The sequence below is a fragment of the Pseudochaenichthys georgianus genome, chromosome 23 (assembly GCF_902827115.2).
Source record: "Pseudochaenichthys georgianus chromosome 23, fPseGeo1.2, whole genome shotgun sequence".
Lineage (NCBI taxonomy): Eukaryota > Metazoa > Chordata > Actinopteri > Perciformes > Channichthyidae > Pseudochaenichthys > Pseudochaenichthys georgianus.
In genome coordinates this window covers 24,295,482-24,310,491 of record NC_047525.1, presented here as the reverse complement: position 1 = coordinate 24,310,491, position 15,010 = coordinate 24,295,482, and the positions used below count along the sequence as shown (strand labels likewise).

At 44.3% G+C, this 15,010-nt stretch overlaps 2 protein-coding genes across 2 annotated transcripts in view; one reads left to right on the top strand and one right to left on the bottom strand.

Moving 5' to 3' along the window:
• Nucleotides 1-1,667: 1,667 nt before the first annotated feature.
• On the top strand, nucleotides 1,668-14,911 carry LOC117439091 (regulator of nonsense transcripts 2-like). Its single transcript, XM_034074825.1, has 9 exons — nucleotides 1,668-1,724; nucleotides 4,429-4,797; nucleotides 7,464-8,243; nucleotides 9,692-9,852; nucleotides 11,572-11,754; nucleotides 12,478-12,630; nucleotides 13,445-13,548; nucleotides 13,732-13,817; nucleotides 14,782-14,911. The coding sequence occupies exons 1-9, from the start codon at nucleotides 1,693-1,695 to the stop codon at nucleotides 14,909-14,911; spliced, it is 1,998 nt and encodes a 665-aa protein (XP_033930716.1). The 5' UTR covers nucleotides 1,668-1,692.
• Nucleotides 14,912-14,916: 5 nt separating this feature from the next.
• Nucleotides 14,917-15,010, bottom strand: part of LOC117468424 (neuron navigator 3-like) — a 28,882-nt gene continuing 28,788 nt past the window's right edge. Inside the window, exon 14 of the mRNA XM_071201788.1 lies at nucleotides 14,917-14,922. Within this exon, the coding sequence (XP_071057889.1) occupies nucleotides 14,917-14,922 (6 nt within the window). The remainder of the gene's footprint in view (nucleotides 14,923-15,010) is intronic.

The window sequence follows — 15,010 nt, the reverse complement described above, 5'->3', positions numbered from 1 at the left end:
CTTTAAAATAGTTTTTTTTGTAAAAACAATGCTGAACGCTGTTTTATAAATGTTAAAGTAAAAAAACAACCCTAACCCTCTGAAATCAAGGGATATGGTAGTATAAAGTTGCAGAAAATGTAAAAATCAAGGAAACCCGGGTCTTGCCTTAGGTTTAACTGTAAGAGAAACAAGTCAGTAAACCTGCTGTAGGTGCTCGGTGTGCAAAATGTAAACATGGCTACATATATTACAACCACACCTAAATGTTCCTGTGAACAGCTCTTCTGTTTAGATTTCCTGTAGCTCTGAGCTGAACCTTCAGTAATGTCAATAACTCTACAACAGCACCCCTTGTTCACACACACACACACACACACACACACACACACACACACACACACACACACACCACGCGGCATTCACTCAGTCACTATGGGCTTGGACTGTGAGCCCTAGGGTCGCTGGTTCAAGTCCCCGAACAGACCTAAATATGGAGTGTGGACTGCTACTTGGAGAGGTCCCAGTTCACCTCCTGCACTGCCGTGGTGCCCTTAAGCAAGGTACTTGACAACCCCCTTCCCCCCCAACTCCAATTGCTCCCAGGGCGCTGTACAATAGCTGCCCACTGCTCCTAGTACTAGACTCCTGGTATTAGGATGCGTTAAATGCAGAGGCCACATTTCACTGTGTGTGCTGTGTGCTCTGCATGTGTGACCATTAAAGAGGGGTTTCATCCCTCCGATTCTATCTACCCCCCCCCCCCACACACACACACACACACACACACACACACACACACACACACACACACACACACACACACACACACACACACACACAGAGCGGCTGTTCAGATGAATGAATGTGATGGAAATACCTGTAATCTCCTGGGAAGGAACATTTTGGCGATGCTGTAAAAAAATTCTCACAGACTGTTTTGTTTTCCTTTGAAAGTCCAGTTTAGTTACTCTGCTTTTAATGTAATTTAATTCCATGTAAGGTTGTGTTTTCTTTACATTAGGGTAGCGTCGAGACTACAATGCACAGGGACATTGGGAGTTTCAAAAGCACAGTTTTACAGTAAGTGTGTTTTCTGCTTGAGTTATTGATCCGTCAATATCTTTCAAAATAAACCGAACTATGGAAAGCCCTCTGTAACGCTAGTCTTATCAATATAGACCCAGAGAGCACATTCAAGCATTTATTTAAAGGCCTTTATCTTGTAATTACAAAGACATCTTAACATCTTTATCTATCAATTGTCGATTGATCTCTTTATACGTCCACACTTTAACAGACGTGTGCTTTTATTTTTGAAATTACTCCCGCGAGTTCCGTACATTAATTAACTGAAAAAACTAAAACAATATGGCCGTCGCTTTTCCATTTACTGGCTTAAGAAAGAACAACAATTGAAACGAAGGTACACGGACTAAGTGGACACATAACTGAATACATGATTTTAAAGAAACTGTCAGCCGTTGCTTTGCACACCGATGAGTAGCTGTCTTAAAAACTGCCTGTCCATATGACACAATTGAACCAAAATAAAATACAATACCCCTGGGAAAAGAAATACAAATACAAAATATGAATGTGTCCATAGACGACACAAATATAATTTTAAAGTAAGTAAATATCTGGATATTTTCAGTAAGGCGTTATTGTGGATGCAACATGAGAGGGTCCTTCACACGGAAACCAGCGCTAATGACCGATGTTTGTTTTGCTACAATTAGCAGGTAAATCTTTCTCTGTTACTAAGATATTTACACGAAAATAACACCACTGACGCATATATTTATATTTTATATGTTCTTACATTTACATTTCGAGGATTGAACATTCACCAACTGTCAGTTTCAAGCTGGCAAAACGTTTGTTTACATCGTGCGTTCAAGTGGCTAACGGTGCTAGCTTTGATAATGCTAACTCTGTTTTTATTATTTTTAGAATCATTTCTGTACACATTTATAACGTTACAATAGCCTTACAATACCACAAATAAATCTGTGTTATGAATGACTCAAATACAACTCAGTTGGTTTCGATAGTATGACCCTTAAAGAGAGTTAACATTGTCATGCTAACCAAGAAGCTAGGCTAGGTGGCTAACGAGTGGCGTCAGTTTGTGTCAGGTGTTTAGCCGTTGGAGAATTATATTGTATATTGTTACTTTTTATTTAATGTTAGTCATAAAGAGTTTTTGGTTTATTGTTTCGATTAAGTAGCCTGTATTTTAAGAAGTATTTCGATCATATAACTGAATGCACTTATGCAACACTGTTAAAGTACAACACTACAAGTCAAAGTCCTGCATTCAATCCAAAATAGGTAAAAGGATTAATTAGAAACATGTACTTTCTTTGCAGTAAAATGTCCTCTGTTAGTGTTTTATCCATGCATGAAGTATCTGGGCTTATATCACTGTTGTAAATGTTAATATGTATGGTGCATTTTAATGTTTATTTTTGCTAATTCTACCTCCTTTTATATATTTAAATATACAAAGCATTTTCCAGGTGATTCAACAGGCTTTTTTGAAACGTTATTTAGCTTAAAAATTATGTGAATTTACACAAGATATAAAAGAACAACAGTGGTTTTCACCGAACAGGAAACTGATGAAATATTGTAATCTAAACAAAAAGTGTGCTAAAAAGTACAATATGTATCTATCATTTGTAGTGGAGTAGAAAGTTAACAGTTGGATGAAATAGAAATACTTAAAGGTCCCATGTCATGCTTTTCCGGTTATCACCCGTCCCCTCGTGTGTTATGAAGGTTCTTCTGCATGTAGACGGTCTGCAGAGTCACAAACCCTCAAAGTACACCGTGTAGCGAGTAAAGCTCTAACACAGAGAAGACCTGTCTGCTGCCCCAGAACGCCTCGTTGGCCATTTCTCTTTTTCTTCCTGGGCACAGTGACGTGACCATACCCAAATGGACCAATCCGTGGAGCTCCTCACACACACACACACACACACACCACACACACCACACACACACCCACACACACACACACACACACACACACACACACACACACACACACACACACACACACACACACACACACACACACGCAGGCAAGCGAAACTGTGACGCGCTGGGGGGGGGGGTGCTAGTAGAGCCCTCAGCACCCCCCTTTTTTCGCCTGTCACATGTCCGTTAAAATTTAAATCTTCTGGACAAAATTTGAAAAGTGCCGGTCAAGGTCTTCTTTGTTATTTATTGAGCTTTAAAACAAATTGATATGATTCAATATTAAACAAAGTAATTATAGTAGATTAACTACATTATTCAAAAGTGTTCAGTAACTTATAATAACACGGGAATAATAAACAGCGCGATCTCTCTCTCCTGACAGCCCGTCAGTATCATGCAGCTCGCGGGTCAGTACTGAGTGACCCGACAGTAAAACTAAACATATCTATAACTAGTTTGAGAGGTAATTAAAATAGCTACGTGTGATATTCTAACCTGAAGCGTGTGTTTTGTTCCGCTCAGCGCTGCATGTGATCATGCAGAGCTGCGTGTCGACTCGTCAGCAGCAGCTGATCTCTCTCTCCCGTCAGATTAGACTTCACTCGCGTTTATGTCCATATCGATCAGATCCAGCTAGTTCTAGCTAATGATATGACTACCTGCTTATTAAAAGACACCTAAACAATAAGCGTCGCTATGCAACCGGGTGAGGCCACAAAGTATAGCGCAGCATTATGCATTTGTTTACATGCCCACCGGAACCCCGAGCCATTACCAACAGATCAACGCACAATCAACCCATCCAGGACATCTCGTTCTCCACATTACGTGTTAGACATTAGAGTTGACTCTTCATGTCTGTCACATACTCTTCTTGTCTGTCACATAAGTGGTGATGCGGTATTGCGCTAAAGGGAAATTATTTTGACCGGAGAGATTTAGATTTGCCGGTCTTCAGCATATTTTACCGGTCATAGTCCGGTAATTACCGGCTAACGGGAACTCTGTTTAGAACATTGAACAATGTAAATCTATTCTAGTAGACCTCAACAATGGAATGTTCAGTAGAAATGGCCATGACATGGGACATTTTAAATAAAGTACTTCAAACGTGTACGACTTTAGTTTATGTCAGTTAAATTCAACAAGGGGCTTGACAGTGACATTTCTGGAAACCACATCAATGTAGATTAGAAAACAGGTGGTCGGAACAGTCTTAAAGCATTCATTCTTAATCACATGTCGCATGTCAGACGCTTTTCTCCAAAGCGACTCACATACTCAATACTGAGGGCAATCCCCACAGGAGAAATTTGGGGTGAAGTGTCTCAGGGACACAACGACATGCTGACTGCAGTGGGGTTTGAACCTGTGACCCTCTGATCCGAACACCAAGGCTCTATCCACTGCGCCACACGCCTCCTAAAAAACAACCTTTCTCTTATCGTCTTTCCTCAGTATGCCTGCTGAACGCAAACGCTCATTAAACATGGATGAAAAAGATGTTTGCACCTTCAGCAACAAGGACAAGGAGAAGGAGCGAGACGGCGAGAGGAGACCATCGTCCGCCCGGGACAAAGGGAAAGACGAGGCCAAAATGAGCGGGAAAAAAGACAGCAGCAAGGAGGAGAAGAGGAAGCGCCTCGAGGAGGAAAAGAAGAAGAGGGAAGAAAAGGATCGTAAAAAGAAAGAGGAGGAAAAAGTGAAAGCGGAGGAGGAGCAGAAGAAGAAAGAGGAAGAGGAGAAAAAGCTGCAGGAGGAGCAGGAGAAGCAGCTTCAGGAGGAGGAGGCCAGGAAACAGCGAGAGGAGGAGGCGGCGCTCCTGAAGTAAGTGGGGCTTTTGGAAAGACACATGTTACTGCTGTTGTCCTGTATCGCCCAATTGGTGCTATTTCTACGCCAAATGAATTTGTATTACTTTACATGGTGCAGGGGGTCCGCGGGGGGGGGGGTATTACAAGTTGATCAATCAATTTAGCGAAAATTAAGGCTATTAAAAAGTATGAAACGGCATGTTCCAAGGTATTACATTTTGTATCTTGTTTTCAATAAGTATATAAATGGTCCAGAGAGGTTGTGTTCCACAGTCTGCCTGAATGTAGTCATGGCGACGGCGTAGGTGTGTAGTGTGATTCTGTAGTTTATTGATGGCATCCCGTTGGGTTTGACGTCATCTGAACAGGACGTCGCACGCTCACTGCTTGATAGCGCGGAGGTCCGTTTACGCCGGTTGCTAAGCAACATCGTTATGGGGAAATGCAAGTCTGCGTCCAAATGGTTGGAAGATAAGGAGGAAGGACAATCAATACTGTATATAGTACATGTGAGGTCAAGTGTGTCGCCAAGGTAACCGGTTAGAACTCCAAGTGGAGATGAGGTCTAAAAATCTATGGGAAGGGTCTTAAAAAATATGTACCCTGATACACCAAAAGGTACAAAAAGCAAACAAACTATAGCCCATAGCTTACTCACATCCGATACATTACAAAACATTCAAATGGTCCCATCTTTGTACCAACCAATGTCCCTTAGGGAAGGGAAACCCCGTGTCTGTCTCTTTTCCTGTTGTCTTCATGGCATCACTCATTTTCGCTTAAAGTCAACTTTATTGTCAGTCTTTTGGTTTGTGTGTACAGACCGTTTCCCACAATCCCGAATACAAAAGCAAATATATATAAGAATATGTATATACTAGGGATGCCAGTGATTATTCGATTACTCGAATATTCGTTACAGTCTCCATCATCGAATATTATTTTTAAAAATCGATTTTATTTATATATTTTTTTATTATTATTTATGTGGTTGTTTTTTTTTCTGGCTTAGTTTCAACCAAAATATATATAAATATATATATATGCTAATAATAGTAATAGTATTAATAATTGTAAATGGTCATTGGTCACACCACCAGTTTGTTTTACTGTAAACTTGGAGGAAGCCTGCGTGCAGAGCAGACGCTGCTGCAGCAGCTACACACCGCCCCCACCCCCCCTCTCCCTCACACCGCTGCTATTATTATTAATACAGGCTACAGCCTGTATTAATAATAATAGCAGCATTGCAATAAATAAATTGCTATAATAATATTTATTGCAATGCTGCTATTATTAATACAAGCTGTAGCCTGTATTTAATAATGGCAGCATTGCAATAAACCAACATCATGTTGATGTTGGTTTACACAATTTACACAATCAAAGACACATTTATACATATGCACACGTTAATAAAAGCACAACAATCCATTTGTGACCTGCTCCATCGAAATCAGTCGCATTGACTCGAAGATACATCTTGAGTTGTATACGCTGTTGGAAAGAGGAGATTCCTAGCTTTCTAATGATATCAGGATTGTTGGTGTTCTCCAAATATTAAGCGAAATATGTCACATTATATAATGACCGTCACGAGTCATCATTTTGAGAAAAAGGCCTTCAAGTTTTCTCCTCTGGAATCCATGGATCTGATTGGTTATCAGCAAATGATCAAAATACTACGGAGGGAAGATATTTTCCTTTGGATTACGGGCGTAGAGGCAAAGCCAACGCTGTAAGCCTCTGAGGATCCGCTTTGTGGGTGTAATTGACGCACACAAGTTTGCTGCCGAATAAAAGTCAGAAACAAAGTTTCCAGTTCGAAACAGTCCATTTATTTCCCTTTTTTACTGGTTTCTTTCCATCGTTCACCGCACGATATTACGGTTTACTCAATACCTTATCTGTTTGTTTGTAATCGTGTGTGTGTGTGTGTGTGTGTGTGTGTGTGTGTGTGTGTGTGTGTGTGGGTGTGTGTGTGTGTGTGTGTGTGTGTGTGTGTGTGTGTGTGTGTGTGTGTGTGTGTGTGTGTGTGTGTGTGTGTGTGTGTGTGTGTGTGTGTAATTTTGCGTTTGTGTGTGTTGTGTTTGTTTCCCGGGGAAACCCTCAGGAGAAACACCGGCTGTTGTTCTGCCCGCTGTGCCGTCAAGTTACTCCGTTATGCCGAAGCTTCAAAGTTGTATTTATCATCTGAATTTGCCGAAACAAGTTTAATATTCTGAAAGCCAAGACTTTATTTAATTGAAATCAGATGAAAACAAACTGTAACGGACCCTGCCGTGTTATTTATGATCACTATACGCTTACATTCATAACGTCAGCGGAGGGAGGGGGGGGCGGCTCTGCGGAAGAGCAGATTGCGAATGAGAGCTGTCTTCGTCCCTTTACAAGCTTCAAACATGTATTTATCGTTTGAGTTTGGAAATAAAAGTTTCATATTCTGAAAGCCAAGACTTTGTTTGTTTAAAATCAAACAAAACACCCGAACCCCGAACAAATAGTTTTTTATTTTTACGCAAATCCACGTTTATTTTTAAATGAGCCGTTGCGACTTCCGACTGATTCCGAGTAGAGGGTCACATATATACAAAATAACAGTCACTTCAGTATCTTTGAGAATGTGCGTGAGTGCAAGTCTGTCCAAAGTAGCGTAAACAAATAAATACATGTCTGCAGGGAGAAGGAGGAGAGCCACCAGCTGCACCAGGAGGCCTGGGAGCGCCACCACTGCAGGAAGGAGCTCCGCGTCAAGAACCAAAACGCCCAGGAGGGTCGACCCGAGGAGGCGTTCTTCAGCCGCCTGGACTCCAGCCTGAAGAAGAACACGGCCTTCGTGAAGAAGCTGCGAACGCTCACCGAGCAGCAGCGCGACTCGCTCTCCAACGACTTCGGCTCCCTGAACCTCAGCAAGTACATCGGCGAGGCGGTGAGCTCCGTGGTGGAGGCCAAGCTGAAGATCTCCGACGTGGGCTGCTCCGTCCACCTCTGCTCCCTCTTCCACCAGCGCTACACCGAGTTCGCTCCGCTGCTCTTACAGGCCTGGAAGAAGCACTTTGAGGCGAGGAAGGAGGAGAAGGCGCCCAACGTGAGCAAGCTGCGAACGGACCTGCGTTTCATCGCCGAGCTCACCATCGTCGGGCTTTTCACAGACAAGGAGGGGCTCTCTCTGATCTACGAGCAGCTGAAGAGCATCATCGGGACGGACCGCGACACGCACACTCACGTGTCGGTGGTCATCAGCTTCTGTAAGCACTGCGGGGACGATATCGCCGGGCTGCTGCCCCGAAAAGTGAAAGCGGCCACTGACAAGTTCGCTCTGAGCTTCCCTCCGAGCGAGATCATCGGCACGGAGAAGCAGCAGACCTTCCAGAACCTGCTGAGGGAATACTTCACCTCGCTCACCAAGCACCTGAAGAAGGACCACCGCGAGCTGCAGAACACCGAGAGGCAGAACAGGTGAGGTCAAGGCTTTGACTCGTGCGCCTTAGCGGCTTAGCGCCTTAGCACTTAGCGCCTTAGCACCTTAGCGGCTTAGCACCTTAGCGGCTTAGCACCTTAGCGGCTTAGCGGCTTAGCACCTTAGCGGCTTAGCACCTTAGCGGCTTAGCACCTTAGCGCCTTAGCACCTTAGCACCTTAGCGGCTTAGCACCTTAGCGCCTTAGCACCTTAGCACCTTAGCGGCTTAGCACCTTAGCGCCTTAGCACCTTAGCGCCTTAGCGCCTTAGCGGCTTAGCGCCTTAGCGCCTTAGCACCTTAGCGGCTTAGCACCTTAGCGGCTTAGCGGCTTAGCACCTTAGCACCTTAGCGGCTTAGCACCTTAGCGGCTTAGCACCTTAGCGGCTTAGCGCCTTAGCGGCTTAGCGCCTTAGCGGCTTAGCGCCTTAGCGCCTTAGCGGCTTAGCGGCTTAGCGCCTTAGCGGCTTAGCACCTTAGCACCTTAGCGGCTTAGCACCTTAGCACCTTAGCGGCTTAGCACCTTAGCACCTTAGCACCTTAGCGCCTTAGCGGCTTAGCACCTTAGCACCTTAGCGGCTTAGCGCCTTAGCACCTTAGCGGCTTAGCGCCTTAGCACCTTAGCTTCTTTCAATGATAAAAATGACTATCTATTTTCTACAACTACTTTTAAATGTTCATATTGGACCGGCCACATCCCCATTGTTTTTTGGGATGGTGTCGGATGTACCAGCCTCGTGCGTATTCTACTAGCATTTGGCCGGTGGATTATGCTAATGTCGTGTACTTACTAAGATCAAATTTAACAATAACAACTTTGGAGGAAGAAGCCAGGTGATAGTTTGGCTAGGATAGGTCAAACTAAACTAGTTAATTTAAGCATTTCTTTACATAACTTAAGACGGAAATTCTATGACTTTTACTCAACTTAAATATTACAAAACCTAGCAAGGACATTTGACACAGGACTCAATAACAACAATTGATTCCCTTCTTCCCTCCTCTTCCCTTCTTCCCGTCCTCTTCCCTTCTTCCCGTCCTTCTTCCCGTCCTCTTCCCTTCTTCCCTTCTTCCCTCCTCTTCCCTTCTTCCCTCCTCTTCCCGTCCTCTTCCCTTCTTCCTGTCCTCTTCCCTTCTTCCCTTCCTCTTCCCTTCTTCCCTTCTTCCCTCCTCTTCCCTTCTTCCCTCCTCTTCCTGTCCTCTTCCCTTCTTCCCTCCTCTTCCCTTCTTCCCATCCTCTTCCCTTCTTCCCGTCCTCTTCCCTTCTTCTCTCCTCTTCCCTTCTTCCTGTCCTCTTCCCGTCCTCTTCCCTTCTTCCCTCCTCTTCCCTTCTTCTCTCCTCTTCCCTCCTCTTCCCTTCTTCCCTCCTCTTCCCTTCTTCCCGTCCTCTTCCCTTCTTCCCCTCCTCTTCCCTTCTTCCCTCCTCTTCCCTTCTTCCCTCCTCTTCAGGCGTATCCTCCACTCCAAAGGGGAGCTGAGTGAGGACCGACACAAACAATATGAAGAGTTTGCGACGTCCTACCAGAAGCTGCTGGCCAACACTCAGTCTCTGGCCGACCTGCTGGACGAAAACATGCCCGACCTTCCTCAGGACAAGACGGTGCAGGAGGGTGTGTGGCCTTTCTTTACCACAGTTAATCTGAGTCTTTAAATATTATGATTTCAAGGTTAGGAATATCTTTGAATTTAAATATACTATATATACCTTTTTTGAACCGAGAGCTACTTTTAAAGTTGCCAGTCTGCCGAGGTCTACCAGTCCACATAGAGAGGCATTACTGACAGCCTACTGCCAGGTAAATACACACTTCTACTTGTATAGAACTGACCTTTGTACGATTAATACCTCATAAAATACTGCAGATCCTTTATCTTACCTCTTTCTAATCTACACACATACAAATATTTAACTGAAGTTACACAACAGTGTTGTTGATACAGAGTTGGAATTTATCCACACGTCACTACAGTGGGTAATGTTTTCAAGAAACATTGAACAGTGCTGCCACACATGACACAGGAAAAAGAAAAGACTCTGAACCCTCTCTTTGCCATTATATAAAAATAGTGTTGCTACAAAAGTATAAATTAGGCTTACTAATAAGACGACTCAGATCTGAAGCTACTCAGGAATCTGCTGCCAACGTGCGATAAAAAAAGACAACATTAATAGAATCAAACCCTTTTTTGTTGCATTTTAGTCGAGTATAAAAAGAAATGCCTTTAAAATAGGATGCGAGCAACACTAGCTTCTTAACCTGAACTGATGATAGACTATAATCAATTTAAGTTTGCATTCTTATCCCATTGTGTACAATAATTATAATGAATAAGTTCAAACAAACAAAAACTCACAGCTGATTAATAACGGTATCTAACTTGAGTTTTTATTATATCAAAAACCTGTTGAAATGCTTCTGTTATTTTTACTGTCCCCAAAAAGCGCGTCGGCAGCCTCCAGGAATGCTTCTTTCACAACTTCGCCGTCTTTGAAAGACTTCACGTGTTTCTCAAGAACGTGACTGACACGATGAGATGCTCTGGAGCAGCCTTGCTCTTGTTGCTGGGCCTGGTGAAAATGGACTGCTATGCATTTAGCTGTCCTCTCAGGCCCCTCCCCTTTAGCTCTCCTTACAGGCCCCTCCCCTTTAGCTGTCCTCTCAGGCCCCTCCCCTTTTGGAGCGCAGGGCAGAATCAGGAGGGAATTCCGTCTCGTAGCGTTTGTGCACTGTTTTGAAATGCCGCTCCTAAATTACCCTTCTTCGATAAAGCCACGCTCGCATTGCAGACGAGAGACAGATGGACTTTGAATTGGAATAGATAAAAATAATCATCCTCCCACTCGGAGTGAAAATTATATATTTTGGGCTTTTGTCCACATGGAGACGGGTAAAGTGTAACCACCTCGGAGCGCGTTCTCTCCGCCATCTCGTCCGTGTGTGTGTGTTGCATGTAGCAGCTGTGTGTGTGTAAACTGCCCGCCCCCTCAGGCAGGGGAGAGAGATCTCTCGCCTGGATTGGAAAGATCGAAAATACTAAAAATAATCGCATTTTGCAGTCTTTTTGCGTTTTAGAAACGGAGAGTTGGCGAAACTAAAACTGCAATATATAATGTTGTAGCAATAATACATATGATATATGTATTTTACATGTCTCCAGTACCGATAACAAGACCGATAGCTTCGGAGCTTAACGGCACCACGGTCTTTAATAATTCAGCCCAGGGGCTCGGTACCTCTCCCTACTCCAAAGGCATTGAACCATTTGCAGTGACTCCTGTGAGGTCAACATGTATCTCGTGTTTATTTGTCTCCTTTTTACCCTCTCAGAGCACGGCCCTGGGATCGACATCTTCACTCCCGGGAAGCCCGGAGAGTACGACCTGGAAGGCGGGATCTGGGAAGACGAAGACGCTCGTAACTTCTACGAGAACCTGGTGGACTTGAAGGCCTTCGTGCCCGCCATCCTCTTCAAGGACAACGACAAGGGCAAAGACAAGGATGAAGGCAAAGGTACGTTGATGATGATCACAACGACAGACGGAGAACATTTGATTTTGTTCTGACTTAAAGGTCACCTATTATGCAAAATCCTCTTCCTCATGTCTCTTCTTCATCAACATGTGTCCCCTCTTCTTCATGTCTCTTCTACATCAACATGTGTCCCCTCTTCTTCATGTCTCTTCTACATCAACATGTGTCCCCTCTTCTTCATGTCTCTTCTACATCAACATGTGTCCCCTCTTCTTCATGTCTCTTCTTCATCAACATGTGTCCCCTCTGTGGAAAGAGACTCTGAAAGTTTCAGGAACAAAGATTCTCTCTTTTTGATCCATTTCTATAAAAACCTGTCTGAAAATGAGCTGATCTGATTTTGGCCACTTTGTGATGTCATAACGATGTCTTGTCTCGTGTAACCATTAGCCAATCAGCAGCAAGGTAACCCCCCCCCCCCCCCCCCTTATCACCTGAATCTCCTCTAGAGCTCCATTGAGTTATTTGTAACCAGATGTCTCTCAGAGGGGCGTGGGGAGGGGCTCCTTACTTTCATCTAAAGTAACAGACAGAGAATCAGCACTTTGGAAACAGGGCTGAAACAGAGGGGATTATGGGTAATGCTGCAATGACCTGTTTGGTGTTTCAGCCAATCAGAGACAGGCTCTGGATATATCTGAGAGCTGTGATGTATTGATGAAGAACAGTATAATAGGAGAGTTTAAATGTTGTTTTGTTCAGACGGGAAAGACGGGAAGGAGGCTGCAGCGAGCACCACGGAGGAGCTGGAGCTGGAGCTCGAGGCTCTGGACATCGCAGACGAACCTCTGGAGCTGGAGGGACCCGACGAGGCGGAGAGCGAAGAGCTGGCCAAGAAACTGCTGGATGAGCAAGGTAAATGTTTTTAAATCTCCCTGGTCCCCGGCTTGAGCTTCAGCCTCAGGATCCACGTGTCTGTGATCCTCTCCAGATGGAAGTAGTCATCACATACAGAGACTAGTTCCTGAGCAGAGTCCTTCACATGCTGATATCCAAGAGAGGGAGTCACACCGTCACAAGATGGAGGAGTAGAAAGCAGTATTCAATGTTTACTTCAGATCAGCTCAGTGTTTCCCCAAACATGAGCATCGTTCAGGAAAATCAACTCTGTACTTCCCACGATGGAGTATTTGAATAGTGTTCCCACGGATCTTTAAGTTACTCAACTGTATATAATTTAAAACCTTTTTTCACCGGTCAACCTCGTGCACGCAGCGTTATTCGGGGAAGCAATGCCTATAATATTTGATGATCGTATATCAAGAATGTCTTGATGAGAGAGAGAGAGCAGATTTAAAAACAAACCAAAAATGTATTTTACTCTGAGATTTTAGGTCATTCTAAACGTCTTTTTTGCCGATGTGAATGTTCTTTTAAAGTGTGTATTCTGTCTGTGTGTGTGTGTGTGTGTGTGTGTGTGTGTGTGTGTGTGTGTGTGTGTGTGTGTGTGTGTGTGTGTGTGTGTGTGTGTGTGTGTGTGTGTGTGTGTGTGTGTGTGTGTGTGTGTGTGTGTGTGTGTGTGTGTGTGTGTGTGTGTGTGTGTGTGTGTGTGTGTGTGTGTGTGTGTGTGTGTGTGTGTGTGTGTGTGTGTGTGTGTGTGTGTGTGTGTGTGTGTGTGTGTGTGTGTGTGTGTGTGTGTGTGTGTGTGTGTGTGTGTGTGTGTGTGTAGAACAAGAGGATGAAGAGGCCAACACAGGGTCTCACCTCAAGCTGATAGTGGACGCCTTCATCCAGCAGCTGCCCAACTGTGTCAACAGAGACCTCATCGACAAGGTGATTTATACAGAAACACAAACGAGTGCTTGACATTTTAAACGTCGTGGCTGGATGGCGTAATGCTTGCTTTGTGTTGGATTACGTGACATCGGCATCTTTCCCCTGAGAGACACGCATAGTTACAGATGAGTAATGGCAGGATGAGGATTGAGTGTCTGCGCTCTGTGTTGACTCCCGCAGGCGGCCATGGATTTCTGCATGAACATGAACACCAAGTCCAACCGGAGGAAACTGGTCCGAGCGCTCTTCACCGTCCCCAGGCAGAGGTAGGACTTCGTTCATCTCCAACCGCTACATGGAAGCAGCCCTTAGCAAAGGGTCATAGGCCCAGTCCCAAACCACCCCCTACACACTATACCTACACACTACCCCTACACCTACACACTACCCCTACACCCTACCCCTACACACTACCCCTACCCCTACACACTACCCCTACACCCTACCCCGACACATCAGGGGTAGTGTGTCGGGGTAGCTTATATATATATATAAACATCAGGTTTAAAACTAAAAGAGCTTTGAAACACAATGAAAGATGTTTTATTTGAGTTATTCATTTAAACTTTTTGTCAAAGAGAAGCTGATTTGAAACCGTTGTTAGACACAGTTACGGCACTTCCTGTTTCTTCCGGAGAGGGGAGGCCGTCCCAAAGCTTGCCGCTGTGTTTCCTCCCTCCACCTGACAGGAGGAGCCTCGTTGAGCTGACTCCGTCACGGAGGGGTAGGGCGTAGGGCGTGGTTTGGAACCTAGAAAATACATCGTAAACGTGTCGACGTTTCTATTCAAGCTAGGATTTGTTCATAGCTGGGTGTTTGTCGATGTCAACATATCCCATAAAAGGGTTTCAAAAGGGATAGTGTTGAACAGAAATGTGCAAAATATGTGAGTCTTTTCATGGATTTATTAATATTAATAATACATTTTATTTAAGGTGCCTTTCATGACACCCAAGGACACCGTACAATTAGTTACATATTCTAAGAGGTCAAAGCAACAGAACATGAAAACACAAACATACCATCATGGAGAAGACAATAAAAGTGGACACAAATGATAGGGACAGGATATTCAGGGGAAACAGATGGTAGGGAGCACTGCAGTGAGGAGGCTGATCTGATTGGCTTAAAGGAGAACACAGAACACAGAGTACCGCCACACACCACCAGGGGGCGATATCATCATAGTGTATGGTCTGAATATCTTCACATCACTGCTTCCTCCTGCAGGTTGGACCTCCTCCCCTTCTACTCTCGCCTGGTGGCCACTCTCCATCCCTGCATGTCGGACGTGGGTGAGGATCTGTGCTCCATGCTGAAGGGAGACTTCAGGTTCCACGTACGTCCTCTTATATACTAATATCACTAGGGCTGTCAGTCGACAAAAATATTTAATCGCTAATTAATCGCACATGTTTTCTGTTCTAAATGCACCTTAGAGGAATAAGTCTTTAATACA